The sequence below is a fragment of the Nannobrachium achirus genome (genome assembly GCF_963921795.1).
Source record: "Nannobrachium achirus genome assembly, chromosome: 1".
Lineage (NCBI taxonomy): Eukaryota > Metazoa > Chordata > Actinopteri > Myctophiformes > Myctophidae > Nannobrachium > Nannobrachium achirus.
In genome coordinates this window covers 8,600,892-8,620,325 of record NC_137810.1, presented here as the reverse complement: position 1 = coordinate 8,620,325, position 19,434 = coordinate 8,600,892, and the positions used below count along the sequence as shown (strand labels likewise).

Sequence of the window (19,434 nt, the reverse complement as noted above, 5' to 3'; positions counted from 1 at the left end):
GTGTGTGTGTGTGTGTGTGTGTGTGTGTGTGTGTGCGTGCGTGCGTGTGTGTCAGACGTGTGAGTGCCGTGCATGTGTGAGTAAGTACAATTGTTTGCATTGGTTAAACCAGGTAATAACAAAAAGTTGAAGTTGGCTGCAAATCATTAACATGTTGTATCTTTTAGGTAATTGCAACAAGTAAGAAGGTTTAGCAGTCCTCCTAGATAACGTTGCAGTGTGTCATTCCTTATAGCTGGTCAATGAGGACAAACAGTGCTGCTGAATGTGAACAAGTCCTCTTTATGTCCTCCTCTTCACTCTGACCAGAGGCTCTCACATTACAAGCCTCCAGCTTCACTGTGAGCAGGTTACTGGAGCAACCAGCTAGTGTTACTACTGAGCAGGGACGTGCAGAGAATGTTAGAGAGGCAGGGGCTGACATTTCTAAAAGGGCCTTTTGGTGAAGATATTGAAAAATAGACCTCCAAGCGCACAACTCGCTGCGACGCGTTGTGAGCTTGGAGGTCGACTATTTTCGGTACTCGTTACCATACTGAACTATGCATAATCAAGTCAATACTGGAGATGTGGCGTAAGGGCATGGATTTCTACACAGAGATCATTTATTATTATTTCAACATAAGATGCTGCATTCAAGTTCAGGAGAGGACGAGGCAATTCTCTTGAATGCTGCCTTCAGGCGAGCATTTGCATTTCTTTCACCATTGTGAAAACTGCATTCATGTTCTGGAGAGGGCACTTTTTTACAGACGGACAAAAGGGCAGGGGCTCAAGCCCCCTTTGATGTCAACGTGTACACATGCCTGTTACTGAGAGAGAGAGAGAGAGAGAGAGAGAGAGAGAGAGAGAGAGAGAGAGAGAGAGAGAGATGATTGAATGAGAGCGGGTGGAGAAAAGAGTCTGGAATGTGGCTGAAAAAGGCCAAGGTGAAAGCACACACTACAAGAAAGAAAACAAACTTGGGAGTTACCTCTCTCTCTCTCTCTCTCTCTCTCTCTCTCTCTCTCTCTCTCTCTCTCTCTCTCTCTCTCTCCCTCTCTCTCTGTTCAGGCATTCCATCCCCAAGCATACAACAACTGCCTCTCTTTGCTCTCTCTTATTCTGTCTATAAAGTGTAAAGTACAGCTCTGTGTTGTGCTGCGCTGTTGCTTTCGCTGAAATGCATTTCATGGCTGTACTATTATGTATTTATGCTTTTCAGCTGGGTTTGTACTGTCTGTGTTGCCATAATGCTAAGGTTTTCTTATCTCAACAGTTGAATATCCCTGTACTGAAAAATAAAGTTATACTGTGTATACTTTACCCACTTCATTTCAATTCATCCCAACATAGAGTACGATGTTTATCCTTGTGTGGCGGAGAGAGTCGCAGCCCCAGCCAGAAGCCTCAAAAGTCTAGTATCTGCTCTCGTTCCATAGGGATGTACCTTTGGAGTGATGGTTAAGATATTGGACTTTCACGCGGGACACCCGGGTTTGAAGCCGAGTGGGGAGGTTCGGATCACCTCTGTTACACTCGAATAAAAGACTATATAAGCAAGTAAATATGCAAATATGCGTTTCACTGTGATTCACTGTGCACTCCACTCTGGTAATGGCAAGACAAACAGAAGATGATGAATAAATGGATTCTGCACACTGGTATTGTTTATTGCAATATCAATGTTTCGATCATCTATAAATCTTTCATCGTGTGAACCAGTGGTTCTCAAGGTTTTTTAGCTCAGCTCACCCCTGTAAATAAATACGTTCAACTATTATCAAAGTATTCTGCGGCGCCCCTGGACTTGCATCAGGGCACCCTAGGGTGCCACGGCACCCACTTAGAGAAACCCTGCTCTAGAGCCTGGCAGAGAGTCTATTTTATTCATGTTCTCTCTCCACTATAACTGTCGAATAAAGGCTCCGGAAAGCAGCAAAAATATGTAAATAAAACTGGGAGCAAGTCTGACAGTGGACAAACTCCACTCCATTGTTTTATTTCATGCAATTATACATAAAAAGAATGCCAAACGGTATGCATTATTATCTTATGTCATAAAGGAAACCTGACGCAGGGAAGCAATGGAAATGATCTGAAAAGTACACAGATTACATCAGTGGTTCTCAACCTTTTCAGGCTGCGACCCCCCAAAATAATCATATTTTAACTGGGGACGCCCCCACCCTGCACAAGCACTTGGAACTGTAGGAGTTGGCATTAAATTTAGTTTGACTCAATCTATTTCATTGTGAAAATCGCAGATCTATATGCTCACAATGCCTCGCAACTCGAGGGGTTGTGAGCATGTAGATCTGCTATTTTCACAGTTTCTGCCTCTATTATTTGACAATTTGACCAATGTTTGACCAGAGGTACTAAAATGTATTTAATAATAAGTCCTTAAATTGTCACTTTAGAAATGTGCAGATACCCTCACTTATACGGTATGTTGGTCTGTTTACTGTTGAGTGAGAAAACAATGTTAACATTTAGCTAAAAATAATTTGGGGACCCCTCTGGGGTTCCCGACCCACAGGTTGAGAACCTTTGGATTACATGACAGAGCATGTCTAATTTAAGTGTTTTAGTTTTAGTGACAGAATGACATCATGGGATTAGATCCATTTACAGGAAGGCATTCAGCCAACTGTAATGGGGAAACGTTTGGAAAGTAACCATGACAACCATGTCACGCTTTGCTTATGAACAATCAAAGATACTTGAAAACTGCAAATATTATATTATACAATGGTTGTATCCTGAGTACACAGTTACTCCCAGTTCATGTATTCTATGTGTCAGACTTAAATGAATGAAGGACTGTGGGGCTGTGAGTGTATAGTATAGGGCAGACAGAGGTTAGATATGGGGTGGCAGTGGCTCAGGGGCAGAGTGGCCACTTGGCGCCCGGAAGGTTCCCGGTTCGATCCCGGGCTCTTCCAAAAGGTTAGTGTTGAAGTGTCCTTGAGCAAGACGCTGAACCTCTAAGGCCGGATTTACACTGGCAGTCAAATCGAACCTGAATCAGATCTGTGCCACATCTAGATTGGATTTCCATGTGACTATATAAACCAATTGGATTCCAATCTGAATGTGGCATAGATCTGATTCAGGCTGGATTTGGCGGCCAGTGTAAATGGGGCCCAATTGCTCCCGACGAACATGGTTTCCTCCGCCATTGGGGTGTGAATGTAATACTCTATATGTAAAGCGCCTTGGATAAATGCCATGGCGCTATATAAATGCATCATTTAGCTAAGCTAAATTATTATTATCTAGTTTTTTGAGTTTGGTGTTGTGGGTCAGTTTTAGTTTTAGTTCGAGGAATCGATTTGTTTTTATATTTTCAGTTTTTAAAGAATGTCATGATAATACAAAGACTTATTTACCTTGCAGTTCTATTCAGTTTTAGTTCGTTTTGCATTGTTCATTTTAATATTTGTTTTAGTTTTGTTTCAATAATGTATATTTTTTTAACGTTAGTTTCAGTCTTCAGTCCTCCTAACCCTGGAGCAGCAGGGCGTAGTCACCTGGCTGGCAGGGAGGGAGGAACACATCTGTTCCTCTCACAAGATCATTGTTTCATGTCTGGAGATCAACCACACCTTTCTCTCAAAATACTCTGAGCATGTTTAGGCCGGTGTGTGTGTGTGTGTGTGTGTGTGTGTGTGTGTGTGTGTGTGTGTGTGTGTGTGTGTGTGTGTGTGTGTGTGTGTGTGTGTGTGTGTGTGTGTGTGTGTGTGTGTGTGTGTGTGTGTGTGTGTGTGTGTGTGTGTGGTGGGTGGTTGGGTGGGTGGGTGTGTCATGTGTACAACATGCATGATCTGTGTTTATCGCCTGCCTGACATCGATGTGCAGTGTATATAATAAAATAATACATGCATACGTTCAGGTAGACATGCATGATAGAATCCCTCATTGTCATCGGTGTTGGGTCGGTGACAGTTGTGTGACTTTCCTGAAGAACCCGTTCTGTGTCTCCGCCTCGGGCCACACCCTAAGCAGAGCCTGCACACTCAGCTTTAATGCAGCATTCATATCAAGGACCTGGGCAGTTTGAAAGGACAATGACATGGTATGGTATGGGTTTATTGCTTAGTCCCCGAAGGGAAACATCTTTGACACCAGAGCGAATACAATACACAAAATCAATGACAACATCTATACTATAATTTTGCGAATGTCTGAGTGAGTGAGTGAGTGAGTGAGTGAGTGAGTGAGTGTCTGTCTGTCACAGCGTTTCTCCTCGGTGGCTGGAGCAATTGATCTGAAATCGCATCACCATCAGCATATGAACACACCTGACATAACTGTGAAGCCCGTTTGTCACTTTCACAAATCGTATGCTGTATATTAGCATTTTTATGGTGTATCTACTATCTATTCTGCATCTAGCTTGAGGCGTTTCTCCTCAGTGGCTGGAGCAATTGATCTGAAATCGCATCACCATTAGCATATGAACACACCTAACATAACTGTGAAGCCCGTTTGTCACTTTCACAAATCATATGCTGTATATTAGCATTTTTATGGTGTATCTATATCTATTCTGCATCTAGCTTGAGGCATATCCTAGCATCTAGCATGAGGCAACATGTTTAACCAGTCTGTGTGTGTGTGTGTGTGTGTGTGTGTGTGTGTGTGTGTGTGTGTGTGTGTGTGTGTGTGTGTGTGTGTGTGTGTGCAGGCAGGTGGGTGTGTGTGCAGGCGGGTGGGCGGGCGGGCGGGCTGGGGGGGGGGGGGGGGGGGAACAGTATCTCTGTAGCCATTAAACGAAACGGGTTTCTTACATTGATGCTCCTACATCATGCAAGCACCAGTTAAAGTTACTTTCCATCCCTCATATACTGTGTGCACAGTGCACATCCCATAACCCACACACTGCACATCATTTTGGAGCTCATATCTTTGAACGGGTAAGGGCTAGTATAACAAACATACAAATACACAACAAGTAACAATAACAGACTCTACAAATGACATGCCACCCTCCCAAAACAAAGCTAGCGGTGTACGTTAACGTTAAGGAGTCTAACAGCAGCAGGAACAAAGGATTTCTTCATTCTCTCAGTAGATATTATTAGGCATCAAGAACCTGTTGCTAAACTTACTACGCAGATCCTTAAATACCTTATAGAGAGGATGGCCTTCGAAGGAAAGAATAGTGTTCAATTTGGTCCTCATTCGCTTGGCTATAGTGATATCCAAAGTATCCTGAGGGAGGCCAATCACTGAGCCAGCCTTTTTAATCAATTTATTGATTCGGTTTTTATCATCAACCGTGATGTTGCCCCCCCAGCAGAGCACAGCATAAAAGAGGACACTAGCAAGGATACCTTGGTAGAATACATGAAGGAGTGGCCTACTGATCTCAAAAGATCTGAGCTTTCTCAAGTGGAAAAGTCTAGACTGGGCTTTCTTGAACACAGAATCTGTGTTCATCTTCCAGTCCAGCTTCCTGTCCAAGTGGACACCAAGATACTTATAGGACTGAACTATTTCTACATGTTGGGCTTTTAGTCTCTAGACGGTTGTGTCTAGAGCAGACCTGGGCATTGTGCGGCCCGGGGGCCGTATGCGGTCCTTTGGTTCACTCTGACCGGCCCTTGTAGAGTTAATGGCAAATTACAAAATAAACTTTTTCAAATTTTACCCCATGCATGGATTAAAGCTACAATTCTTTTATTTTTACGTTTTTTTATTCACGTACATATGGACGCAATGCGTATGTCAGCACGTGTGCGTGATCATTGGATGTTGTCTCAATAACAAGCAGGTGCATGGTCAGACACAAGTCAAAATGACCTGCCTTACCTTACCCATCAAAAATGGCTAAAGTGGCTAAAAAAAGAAAAGTCGATGCCGAATGCCGGGTTTTCAACAAAAATTGGACTGCTAAGTATTTATATACTGAAGTCGGAGGTATCCCGGTATAGCCGTGTGTTTAGTTTGCGGGGAGCACTGCCTTTTGGCCTGGCCCTCCACAATATTTTCTGTTGTCCATGTGGCCCCATGGAAAAAATAATTGCCCACCCCTGGTCTAGACTAATAGAGCACACATGGGCAACATACGGCCCGGGGGCCGGACCCGGCCCTTTGACCATCTCAATACGGCCCTCGAATCCTCAAGAAAAACAAAATGACCCCCATAAAATCTACATCTTAAAAAGCAGCATCATGTTTTTAGGGAAATCAATTGAACGTAACTCCAATTAATTATTGGTAATTAATACGTAGGCCTATGTACCATTTGAGTATATTCCATTCGTATGTTCTCAAATGTTAAACGTTTATAACGTAACAGTGAAACAGTCTGCCATGGATCCATATTCATAAAATAATTCATAAGCCTTAAAGACACCACACACAATTGGCAATATGTTTGTCTGTCGTGTCTATCAAATTCATGCAGTTTTAACTTCATTCAGCACTATGTGTTTCAAGTTTCAATTGTCCAACGTGGACAAGTCAGTATGGCCCGTGGAAAGAGATGTTGCCCACCCCTGCAGAGTCATGTGATTAGCTGAGAGGGAGACAGCGTAGGACAAGGGTGTCCAAAGTATGGCCCGGGGGCCAAATGCATCCAGAAGATAAATCTTATATGGCCCGGGGCTTCATTCCTAAAGTGTATTATATTATAAGTATTATAAACGGCCTGCCAGCAACCGTCAAACAAAAATATTTTCCCAGAGTAAAAAATTGTCTCATTCTGATGGGGTTAAAGAACGTACATGTCAGGAGATATTTGGCCCTTGGGTGTTTTCATATTTTCTAACGTGGCCCCCTTTGAAAAAAGGTTTGGACACCCCTGGCATAGGAAGAAAGTTAATATGAAAAAAGCCTGAGAGTGTCGGAGAGAGAGATGGTAGGAAAGCTGAAAGGGAGACAGTGTCGGAGAGACAGCTAGAGCAGGGGTTCCCAAACCTTTTTGTCTCAGGGCACCCCATAAATATATTTTTAAATCCGAGGCACCCCTGCATTATAATTTTCACTCCCAGCACCTTATATTTATAGCATATCGTCGTTGTCGGGTGGAAATCTTGTATGTCCAAAACCGTTCGTTTTGTATTTATCATCTATCTATAAAATGTACTAAACTAGTGAAAACAGCAGATCTACAAGCACACAACGCCTCGCATCGCGAGGCGTTGTGTGCTTGTAGATCGGCAGTCCCCCAAAGTTAACAGGTAGAAGGACCAGTCCTGGAATGTCAGCATTTTAGGCTACTTGACATTTGGAGTGGTAAATGTTTTGAGGGCACAAGGGCCAAATTCCAGGGCAGGAAAGACAATCAAATACTATTATTTTAAGTTAACTGAAATAATGAATTAAATTTGGAAAGTGGTAAAAAGAAAAGAAAAAAAAGAGAGAGAAAAAAATTAATAAATAAATAACAAGATAAAAGGCAGATTGTCACTCATGAGAACAATGCTAAGCAGCATCTCATAAAGCCAGGTAAGGCTTTCTGCTATGAAGCATAGTGTTCTCATTATGTAATAGGTGTTTATGGGAATGTGATTCCTGACAATGCATGTGTGGACAGGACACAGTCTAGGGCTGTGAGAACCTGTGATGGTGGAACCATGTGTTTGTGTTATTTTAACCTCTTTCCGCCTGGCCTCTCTATTTTTTGAATTTCATTATATGCAAAAAAATATTAAAAAGAAAAAGAAAAGAAAAAGTTAAAATTTTCAATGTGGAATTTTGAGTGGATTTTCATAAAACGTGGTGGGAATTACTTTTGAGTCAAAAACATCGAACGCCACTATATCAGCCATATGTATCAAGTGAAGTAGAAGTTTCATATCTTGACAATTGCATAGCATTGGCAGTGGTACAGTATATGTAGGCTATACTCTTCTGAATTACCTTTTTTTTTTCTTTTTCTTTTTCTGCTGTTTTGTTATTAGACATGTTTCACTGCAGAGCATCAGTCACTGTCTGGTGCTGCCTTTTGCTGTCTGTCTGTCTGTCTGTCATACTCTGGATAACATGTACAGTATATAACCTAAAGTAGTGGCACTCAAAGTGGGGTCCAGGTCATCCCCGGGGGGTCCTTAGGGGGGGTTCCCCGGGGGTCCTGGACATATATTATGTCCAAAAGTGTTACTTTTCAAAAACTTCAAAAGTAACTTTTGATGCTTTTGTGTGATGCATTAGGATGATCAAGTAGGGTGTTATTTTACGGGAAAACAGCAAGACAGCAACTCTATCTGAGATGGAGATGAAACTATAGGAACCAGGTTGGTTTTGCTGGCAGTTTCCAGGTTGTTGCACAGGGCGGGGAAAGGATCAGTGATTCATCCAGCACTCCACCCAGACACATGCATGCATGCCTTGATGCCTACCAGCTAGGGCTGAGAAACACACCACACCACACCACACCCTGCACACACGCACGCACACACACACACACACACACACACACACACACACACACACACACACACACACACACACACACACACACACACACACACACACGCGCACGCACGCATGCACGCACATGCACACGCACACATACACACACGCAGCATTTTTAAACAATGCTAAGATGTGTTGTTATAACCAGTAATGAAGACATTAAAGACATTATACAACAACATCAAATTCATGGATGGTTCTATACACTCTTAAAATTGTTGGGTCAAAAACAACCCAAGTTGGTTATTTATGTAACCCAACACGTAACACTGTTTTGGACCAGCCCAACATGGGTTATTGCAGACCAACAGGGTTGGGTTAAGGCTGTGACCCAGCATGTTGGGTTGGGATTGTACAACCAAGTAATGGGTTAAAAGTGACTTTGCTGTTGGGTTAATGTGATACTGCTGATGGGTTGGAATCTAACACCCAAAAATGGCTTAGAAGTGACCTTGTTGTTGGGATTGTACGCTCATTCACATTAAATCTATTCATTTTTTTTTTTTTACAACATTTTCTTCAATGACATTTTTCATGCTTGATCTACTCAAGGAAGAATGCATGCGGAGTAAATTATGCATTTAGTCTTGGCAATATATCACAACTTTGAACACAACAGATTATGTGGTGCTTCACATTAAAAGAACAGCAAACCTGTTTGTATGTGTCAGTCTGGACCATTTTAGTCATGGTTTCTGTTTCTGTAAGCAACTATGTTTTTTTATATATTTTTTAATTAGGGATTATGACTGGGCTACATCCACTGCGATCATCTACAATACAATGTTGTTTTCTCTATCTAAAACCATAAAATAATGGAAAAGTTTGTAAAAGATATCTGTATGGGAGCACAGTTGCATGCTGGGTAACTGCCCACCCACTTAGTTTAACCCAATAGTGGTGCAATTCACAAACCAATGTGTTGATAGACAGAGAGGGCGGGTCTATTTTAACCCAAATTGGTGCAATGCAGTGAACCATGTGTTGGGTAAACTCGAATTCAAAAGCCTATACCAACACTTGGGTTATGAACTCAATGCATTTTATCTGATGATGTGGGCGGGCCATCCATAGCCCAACAGATGGCTTACTAATTTTAAGTATTTTTAATCCAATGTTTGGTCAAACTGACCCAACCTTTGACCCAACAGTGTCAACCCAGCAAAAGGGTTGAACATTTGACCCAACATTTTTAAGAGTGTAGGGTCAAAGCATCGATGTACAAACAGGGATCAACAGGTGTTGCACAACCGGGCGTAGCATACATTCATTCCAACTTGAATCGTTCCCGACATGCATTGATGCACAAGGTTGTGCATCAATGCCTGCAGCGCCCGGGAAACCAAAGTCTTTGGGTTCCGGGGGGAGTATGGTTGCAAAGCTGAAACTTAAAGGAATTGACGGAAGGGCACCACCAGGAGTGGAGCCTGCGGCTTAGTTTGACTCCATCAGCCATGATCATCTGTCATGATCATCTTGTTATGATGTTTCTTTTTTTTTACTTTTCTTTTTCTTTCTCTGCACACCCACTTTAATTGAACACAATTATTGCTCCATGTTCCATCTGCCTGTTTGTGCACAATAATACAAGATAATAATAACTGCCAATGTACTTTACTGTGGCAAGTTGGAACATATATTGCTACAGATACCAACCCAGGTTTTTTGATCCCATGGCCAAGAGGGACGCTCACACTCTGATCATCTTCCAGAGACTCGGCAATATTTCTGTCAAGGAGTTGTGAGCATGTAGATCTGCTATTTTCACAATAGAACCGTGTTATACAAAATGTAATGCCTCAACTCTTAGTGTTCGTCAGGGTGGGGGTTAAAATATGAAAAGGTTGAGAACCACTGACATATAACACTGGTGCTCTTCAGGTTACCCATCGATGCAGAATTGATTTTAAAATCCTTTAAATCACCTACAAGGCATTACACGGTACAGGGCTGTGCTACATCGATACAGAAGCTACTGTATCTAAAATCCATGCACCCCTGGGTTAGCCTTGTGAAGGCAGGAGGAGTCTAGTTTACTAGGCTGCCCCTGGGTAGCCGAGATACTGGGGGTCAACAGTCTAGTTTACTAGGCTAGTTTACTAGGCTACCCCTGGGTAGCCGAGATACTGGGGGTCAACAGCAACAGCACAATGAGCTGTTTGGCATAATTTGGCAGAGAAGATTTGTCACATTTTAAGGGCACAACACATATACTCTGCTGCATTGCCTTTCCCATGTTCCAGGAGTAGTTCACCCCCAAAATGACTTTAAATCTACCCCCATTGATTGCGGATGGCATTTGGGTCCCCAACCGGAATCAATGGGGGTACGTTTTCTATAATCAAATGTTTGTCTTAGAAATGCGACAAATAAACACCTATTATTGAACTCAAGTCTGCATGGCGTGAGTAATGTGGCTGAGACGTACATCAGTGTGTCATTCATTCCTCTCAGTGAAGATGTCACTTCCATGTAAACCCAGTGTGGCCTGGAGCAGTCAGTCATGCCTACAGGCTTATTGGTCATGTGACTGACTGGCAACACCACTCATCCTGCCTTCATCCTGTGTACTGTAGAAACACTTCAGCACAGTACTGGAAGAAATACTCCCATTTCTGAGTAAAAGTAGTAATACCAGTAAGACTCCCTAATCGGGAGATAAGCGACCGCCACGTCGCATACACAAACTTTAGAAGGCAATCGTAGCCAATCAGGAGGGAATATGGGAAATGGGACAGATCCATGTTGATGACATAACTTTAGAGATACTGTGTACCGCTTTGCGTGATTTTAGGGCAAAATCTGTATAGGAGCAGTGTCCATAAATGTGTTTTGCAAAAATCGGCCTGATGGTGGCGCTAGAAGTGGGCCATGTGAGAAATCAGGGGCGGAGGTTGTGATTTGCCAGCCGAGGAGTGTGTGTGCAAAGTTTGGCATGGATAGGGGCAACGGTGCCGGAGATAAAGTAGGCAAAAGTGTGACCTTTCGTTACATTATGGACAGAAGCGGATGCGCTCCGAGCGCACTGGCCTGGGAACGCCTCGGTATACACCCGGAAGGAGTGGAGGAAGTTGCTCAGGATAGGGAACTCTGGAAATCCCAGTTTAAACTGTTACCCCCGCGACCCGATTCCGGACAAGCGGTTGAAGATGGATGGATGGATGGATGGATGGATGGATGGATGGATGGATGGATGGATGGATGGATGGAAGGGACAGCTCATGACACGCTGTGCTTTGTACATTAAGGCAGAGGTTTTCAACTGATTGTGAAGTAAGTTGTCTTAATCCAGCCTAATATACTGTTTGTAACTTATGTATGAGAGAGCAGACACACCCTATTACATTGGGGAAATTTCCTAATAATGATATGGCTATCTGGTATCACTTCCACTTCTTGAGATTCAAACAGCCTTTTCTGTGGAAGTTCTTGACCTCCTACCTCCCAGTAAAAACTGCTGTCAGCTACAACTTACTGTAGGTCACCAGACCCGTCATTGAGTGAACTGTTTCTCAACTTGTGGTCCAAGGAACACTTGTGGACCATGACATGATTAACGGGTGGTCCATGTCTGTCTCTTCTTGGGCTATAATGGATAGTCCAATGGAATAATAAGCCACATAAAAATTCTATTCTATTGTGAAAATAGCCGATCTACATGCTCACACGCATGTGAATCGACTATTTTCACAATTTCTGCCTCTAATATTTGACAATTTGGCCAATGCTTAATTTGTCATTTTAGAAGTCCTGAAATTATCACTTTAGAAATGTGCATATGTACTTAAAGTTAACTGTGTTTACTGTTGAGTGAGAAAACAATGTTGCACATTAAGCTAATCATCTGCATGGGGACCCCCCCAAAACATTTTGGGGACCCCCCTGGGGTGTCTTGAGCCACAGTGATTTAAGCAGTTTGAACTGTGTGGGTCTGCTTGGTGTATGTGTTTCTATAGGAATATGGTAATATGTAGGATAGGCCATGTTTCTATGGAATATGTAGGCTATGTTTCTATAGAATAGTGAGTCAGTGTTACAGTTACATTAACCTACACTTTAAGCCTGCAGGAGATAACATACAAATATGTATTTGAATATGAAATCACCAATATAAACAGAAAACACAGTATCTCTCAGGGGTTTTCAAAATACAGTGTGGCACCCTGGGGTACCGACGTGCCGTGACGGCAGTCCAGGGGTGCCACGCGATTATTTGATAATATTTGAAATTTGAAAAACATGAATATAATATAGGTGTGTAGGCTATTATTACCTTGTAAGAAAAAAATGTATAGGGGTGCCCTGAGCCAAAAAAAAGTTTGGGAACCCCCCCCCCCCTCTCTCTCGCTCACACTCTCTTGAGAACCACACATTTGATTTAGGCTATAGTCAAAGCAGGTGAGAGAGAGAAGAAAGATGTACAATTAAAGATATTTAAGCCTGCTAGATTAAGGTAAACAGAGAGAGATGTGTCAAGTTGCAACAATAATATCAAATCTCACTCTCCCTGTCACACGCCGCGCGCGCACACACACACACACACACACGCACGCACGCACGCACACACACACACACACACACACACACACACACACACACACACACACACACACACACACACACACACACACACACACACACACTCGGGCGCGCCCACACACACACACGCACTTCCTAGGAATAGAGCGACATTCCCCTGCCTGCAGGTGAAGGGTGGAGACGGCAGGTCAGGAGGAGTTTGATGTCACTGTGCGTAATTTGCGTAAAAGTACCGCCTCTTCTTATTATCCTGTTCAAGCATCATCACAGTGTTATCATCATCATACTATCGTCTCAACAGAGTCCGGATTCTTCATTCAAGCACACACACAAGGATTTATTGGGATACGTTGCTGCCGTGGAACTATCTTTGTGGATACATTACACGCACACAGGGCGCTGATCGCTCGTCATGAAAGTTTGTCCTTCTACTGTGGTTCTATTATCGCTGTTTGCTGTGACGGTGAGTTTGTTGTAGTTTTATTTATCGATTTTCTGGATGCGATCATTGTTATTATAGCCTATATCGACAGGGCTAGACCTAGGCGACTTTGTGTAACTCTAAACCATTCTCGAGTTAGCCTACGATGATAAACAATATGCTTTTAAAATGCATACTCGATGCGTTGTTTGGGAATTCTCAAGGCTTGTTGCTTGTGTATGGACAAAGTTGGTAAACTGGTATGGGACGTTCTGTAGGTGTAGGTGACAGTGGACAATGTGTCTGCTTGCCAAAAAGAAGAACCAATAGCTGCGATGTGACTTATTTTAGTTTTTGGACAAGCGACAGCCTTGTACTATGATGGATCCTTTATAACTCTATGTGATGGATTCCTAGGCAGATACACGAGGCTTTACGTTAAAGTGCCTAAAAGTGAGGAAGCGTCGTCTTGGGTGTCACTAGCCTGGGCTGGCTTCCAATTTCGGGCTTTTGATCCGGTCGGGAGCGGAAGAGCTGCTACGTTTTTCTGTAGTCCAAAACGGACTACACTTTGGCCGGAAACAACGACCGGAAACAGTTTTAACCCGTACTTGCGCATGCGCTAGCTACTTGCGCATGCGCTAAACTGGGTTGAAACTGTTTCCGGTCGTTGTTTCCGGCCAAAGTGTAGTCCGTTTTGGACTACAGAAAAACGTAGGAGCTCTTCCGCTCCCGACCGGATCAAACGGCCCGTTTAGTAAACGAAGACCAGGCTTTCTCTCAGGGGAAAGCCTGGTGAGGCGAGGTTAGGGTGTCACAGGTGTCGCATTGAAGCATTGTTGCTGAATGACGACAATGGAACAGGTCTTCCTGGTTCCCAAGGCAACGGTGGGTTGTTGTGGGTGCATGGGCGGGGCTATAGGAGCCTCTCAGGTTTCACTCACACAGAGATGATAGTGATCAATATTATGTCACACAAAAGACATTCCAAATGTATAGATTATAGATACTATTTAGCCTACAATTATTTAGACCATAAATATCATAATTATGTCAATTTGATTCAATTGTATAATAGTGCCAAAACACAAGTTGTCTCAAGGCTAGAGCAGACTGGCACCTGACCAAGTAGGTCACATTAACATTTTAAACCAGATCATAAATCAACTTTATGAAAATGCAGTATTAATTACAGTCTTTGACATTTGATTTTCAACTCAAGCATCAGGATGAGAAGACTCAATCAAGAAGGTTTATTTATGTATTTATTTATGTATTCATTAATTGATTAATTTGCTTGCTTGCTTATTTATTTATGTGTTTTGGCGTCACTACTTTTTAAAGTATAAACACTACAGTAATTATTTTGATTGCCAACTAGATGAAACAAAAGCATGGGAAACTCTACAGCTTACACCATGTTACCATGTTTGCACTGCAGAGCAGATTTGTGATTCATCTTCTTCTTAGTAAAAAGCTGTTCTTTGTCTCTGTTTGGTCATCACACAACCCAACCTGTCCTGACTCATCTGCTACTGCATGCAGGCTTTAGTCTGGTCCCTGGGATAGGTGGGGTGGGTCACACACTCACACACCTCTTCTAGTTCCGCAGTAATTATGGAGGATTTGATCTAAAGCAGTGGTTCCCAGAACCTTTCATTTGAAACACCGCATAATACCTCCATCTGAACATATTCTGTGCCAGGGTCAGGGACCTCAATGCAAGATTTGTGTTGTTAGAACGTTTTAAAAATATTCAAAATAATATTATCTTTCTTCCCACCCCAAGATATTTAGAAATAGCAGATCTACAAAGTTCACAGTGCTTTGCATCACAATGTGTTGTGAGCTTGTAGATCGTCTATTTTCAAATATCCTATGTATATTACAGGGTTAAAGTGGTTACACTGATCTGGATGCTATATTAACTAACTTTACTGGGGACCCCCTTGAGCCCCCTTAACACACAGATGTACTACAGTAGGTCCTGACCCACAATTTGAGAACCACTGACAGTATAGACGCATTTCTGGTCCACGTTACACTGATAAGAACTAGATGCGCACGCAGGTCGGTACCAAAATTAGCCAATGAAACCAGCGCTCCCCAAAACAACAGTTTTGGGGATTGGTGGGAATTGATTACATGATACAGTCACCTGTGCATTTAGTCTCAATGTTTGTAAACAAGAAACGGGTCTATACTGTATGTGAAATACTGTATGGGTGGGTGTGGATATCCTTTCAAGAATGAGAGCTTATTGAGCCCTGTCAGTATCTACCTGACCCCAATACTACAATGACAGGACAGATCACTGTGTATGAAGCAGCATTATAACTTTATCCACAGACTGATATGTAATTACAGAACTGGTACTGTAGCACATTTTACTGCCACAGTTATAAGTTTCAACATGTGAGATCTCCTCTCCATTCTGGCCTGTCTAAACATTACATCATGGCATGAATACCTGGCCTCCACTCCAGTGCACAAACACAAAGTCAACAAGAACGAACAACACTGTTATGATTCTCAGTTGAGATGAGGATCAGAAATAATGACTTGAATTTGTGACAGTGGATTTAAGATTTCACCTGTCACATATATAACAATGACAGAACATAATGTACCCCATAATGATATAGGCCTACCGGGTATGTTTGTTTTGATACATTCAACATATATTGTCCCCTTCAACATTGTCCCCTTCAACTCTGGATTTGAACCTGATTTCCTGTTCAAGTACTGAAACCTTTCATTGAGCTAATAGAGCCTGCCTACTTGCTCAGGGGAGAAATTAAATCTTGATAAATCAAGTTAATAATATGTAACTGCATTATGAAGACCCAGTAGATACCTGAGACAATGCCATATACTGTACCATCTTTAAGAGCAGATTCAAATGTTAACGACTACATTATTCACAACGTTATACCTTTACCAAATGAACCCTCCCTCTGGTCCCTATTCTGGGGCAGAAATGTTGCAAAAATAGCAGATCTAGTGACCTTGTAGATCTGATGTACAGTGGGGAAAAAAGTAGGGGGCTATTATAGAGTCCTGGGAGACCTCAGTCATCTTTAGGAGTTACATGTAAGTGTTTAAGTAGACCTGATTAGTACAGGGACAGTTGCCAGAGTTATGTATGCATCTTTGCAATGATAACATATAGATTATTACATTTGTTTATCTCAAATGTTGTCAAAAACCTTTCCCTGTTATCTTTTATTGTTTACCAATTAAGTACATTAAATAGAATCAAAAGGAATTAAAAAACCACGAAAGAGTAAACATAGCTAATTATCGACGAGAGTAAAGCGAAAGGAAACAGGAGCCTTCTTGTAATGAAAGACAGATGTTTTTATGCTGTACAGTAAGTTGAAAGTCATGGTGAATATTAAACAGTAGTTTGTTATATTATATAGGCTACTGTCTGTGTCTAGAGCAGTGATTCTCAACCCTTTTCATTTCAAGGACCCCCAGTTTCAGGGATTGAAATGGTCCATTTGGTTCCGTGTGTACACTCTTTGAGTTACAGACCCTTGAGGGTCTATTTGGTTCCAATTGTACACTATTTGACTACGGACCTTTGAGGGTCTATTTCAGGGGTGGGCAATTATCTTTTTCCATGGGGCCACATGAACAACAGAAAATATTGTGGAGGCCGGGCCAAAAGGCAGTGATCTCCGCAAGATGTGCTCCCCGCAAACTAAACACACGGCTTTACCTCTGACTTCAGTAAATAAATACTTAGCAGTCCGATTTTTGTTGAAAACCCGGCATTCAGCATCAACTTTTCGTCCATATGTACACCCCCGGGCCGTACAATGCCCAGGTCTGGTCTATTTGGTTCCAATTGTACACTCTTTACAGACCTGTGAGGGTCAATTTGGTTCCATTTGTACACTCTCTTGGAGTTACAGAACTGCGTATGTCCATTTGAGTCCTATAACTATCAGTCATTCAAACTGGGGACCACCTGGAACCTCCTCAAGGACCCCTGGGGGTCCCCAGACCGCACGTTGAGAACCACTGGTCTAGATCACTGATATGCACAGCAACAACATGACCTATTGACCTATTCAAATGTATGGAAATTGGAAACCAAACCAGTCAGACGTTCTGGAGTTTCAGATCAAACTTTTTTTGTTAAAAGGTTAATGCACTATATTCTAACAGTGATCATTGCTACAGAGCAGAGCAGGGTTTCTCAAAGTGGGTGCTATGGCACCCTAGGGTGCAGTGACGCAAGTCCAGAGGTGCCTCAGACTACTTTGATAATATTTGACTTTTTAAAACAGACCTGAGTTGCACTGTACTTGGTGCGTTGCTTTTCAGTCTACACCAAGTCTCTTCGCCAAAAACAGCTGATCTACAAGCTCACAACGTGTCAGGTTCCCCCCAGAATGGGAATGCTGGGGTTCAAGTAGTTTATTTTCAATCTGTTCTAATGGAAATGGATATTCTCTGACGTTTTCCTTGTGACACAGACTGTACTGTATCTAATTTACATATTTATATATTGTTAATTTGACATAAATATAAGGTTCTATAAAGTCACAATGTAGTTCAGGGGTGCATGGATGAAAAAGCTATTTTACAGGGCTGCCATGAGACAATAATGTTTGAGAACGACTGGATTATAGAGTGTTTGTTCAGTAACAAACTAAGTAACTCCCTGTCTCCCCAGATCTTTAATAAACAGAAAATACATTTCAGGAGAGAATACCCATTGATCAGCTTCATGTTTAATTGTTAGAGACAGTTCAAATGTTATCTGCTCATTTATTTATCTCATCACTTATTTCACTTGTTTAATCTGTATACTGTCCTGTGTGAGACAGGGAGAGACTTGTGTCCTTGAGCAAGACTCTGAACCCCTAGTTGGTGCCTTGCATGGTTTCCTCCGTCATCAGGTCTTTTCAGAATGAGAGCTCAGGTCTCTATGACATCACCTGCCGAAATATAAATATTGTTGCTCTTCCCTCCATATTTTAACTTGTTTTTTTTTTTTTTTTTCATAAATTAACGTGTCACACAAAACCATCAAAAAGTAGCAGATCCACAAACTTGATACACAGCGAGAAGAGAGCTTGTCGATCTGCTAGTTTTGCTATTTTTGAATTTGAATCCCAACAGTTTCGGACGATATTTAGTTTAATTATTTGGTCAAAACTCCGCCTGGCTTTTGGACCAACTTGGTTGATTATTGTGTCTGTCTTCTTCTTCTTTCGTGTATCATCGTCCTTGATGATTGGTTGGCGACATTTTATTTCACAAGATTTCTTGTTACTTAGTGGAGGCCATGAGGTGGTTGTCGTCTTCTCCCTCTTGCTGACGTCAGTCTGTGAGTCATGCTGACTGATCCAGTACTTATTAAAACCAGTAAGGGCAAGAAGCGACCTCGGACATATTTTCCCTAATATGGAGATGACTGACATCTGCCATCATAGACCACATGAGACTGACACAATATGTCCATATGACTCAATATGTCCATATATGGGCATATATGGGATTTCCATAAAAGGGACAAGGACGGAATTAATTTGCAAGTGTCATTCGCGTTGTGGTTGGTTGTTTATGTTGAACAAAATGTGGCCATATTTTCCCAAATATGGATATGACTGACGTCTGACGTCATAGACCACATGAGACAGCAACATCATTGTGAAGTCAGAAAAGGTCGGCTATATCCTTCTGCTGAGCTGGGATGAGGTGTCACGCACTGTGACTGACACACGCACACACATGATCTGCAGGTTTTTATGGTAAATGCGACCTGCGCAATAATAAGAGTGGGAGACGTATCGTATAGCCTACATAAGCTATTGAAATACACCTGCCTTCATAATTATATCAAAACTATTTCCCATGAAAACCTTACTGCATAGCAAGACCTTACTGATCTCTGAAAGCTATGATCACCTGAGGGCTGTCATGAAAGAAACCTGATCAATTACAGATATGAATAAATCTTTGGTATTTCCTGTAGCTGACACTCTAAATAGTGACACACAGCTTGGGTCATGCTTAAGGAGGACACATACAGACACTTACGGGAT

At 42.1% G+C, this 19,434-nt stretch overlaps 1 protein-coding gene across 1 annotated transcript in view; it reads left to right on the top strand.

The window, feature by feature from the left end:
- Positions 1 to 13,288: 13,288 nt before the first annotated feature.
- Positions 13,289 to 19,434, top strand: part of dsg2.1 (desmoglein 2, tandem duplicate 1) — a 49,519-nt gene continuing 43,373 nt past the window's right edge. Inside the window, exon 1 of the mRNA XM_080726600.1 lies at positions 13,289 to 13,411. Coding sequence (XP_080582726.1) covers positions 13,361 to 13,411 — 51 coding nt within the window. The 5' untranslated portion in view covers positions 13,289 to 13,360. The remainder of the gene's footprint in view (positions 13,412 to 19,434) is intronic.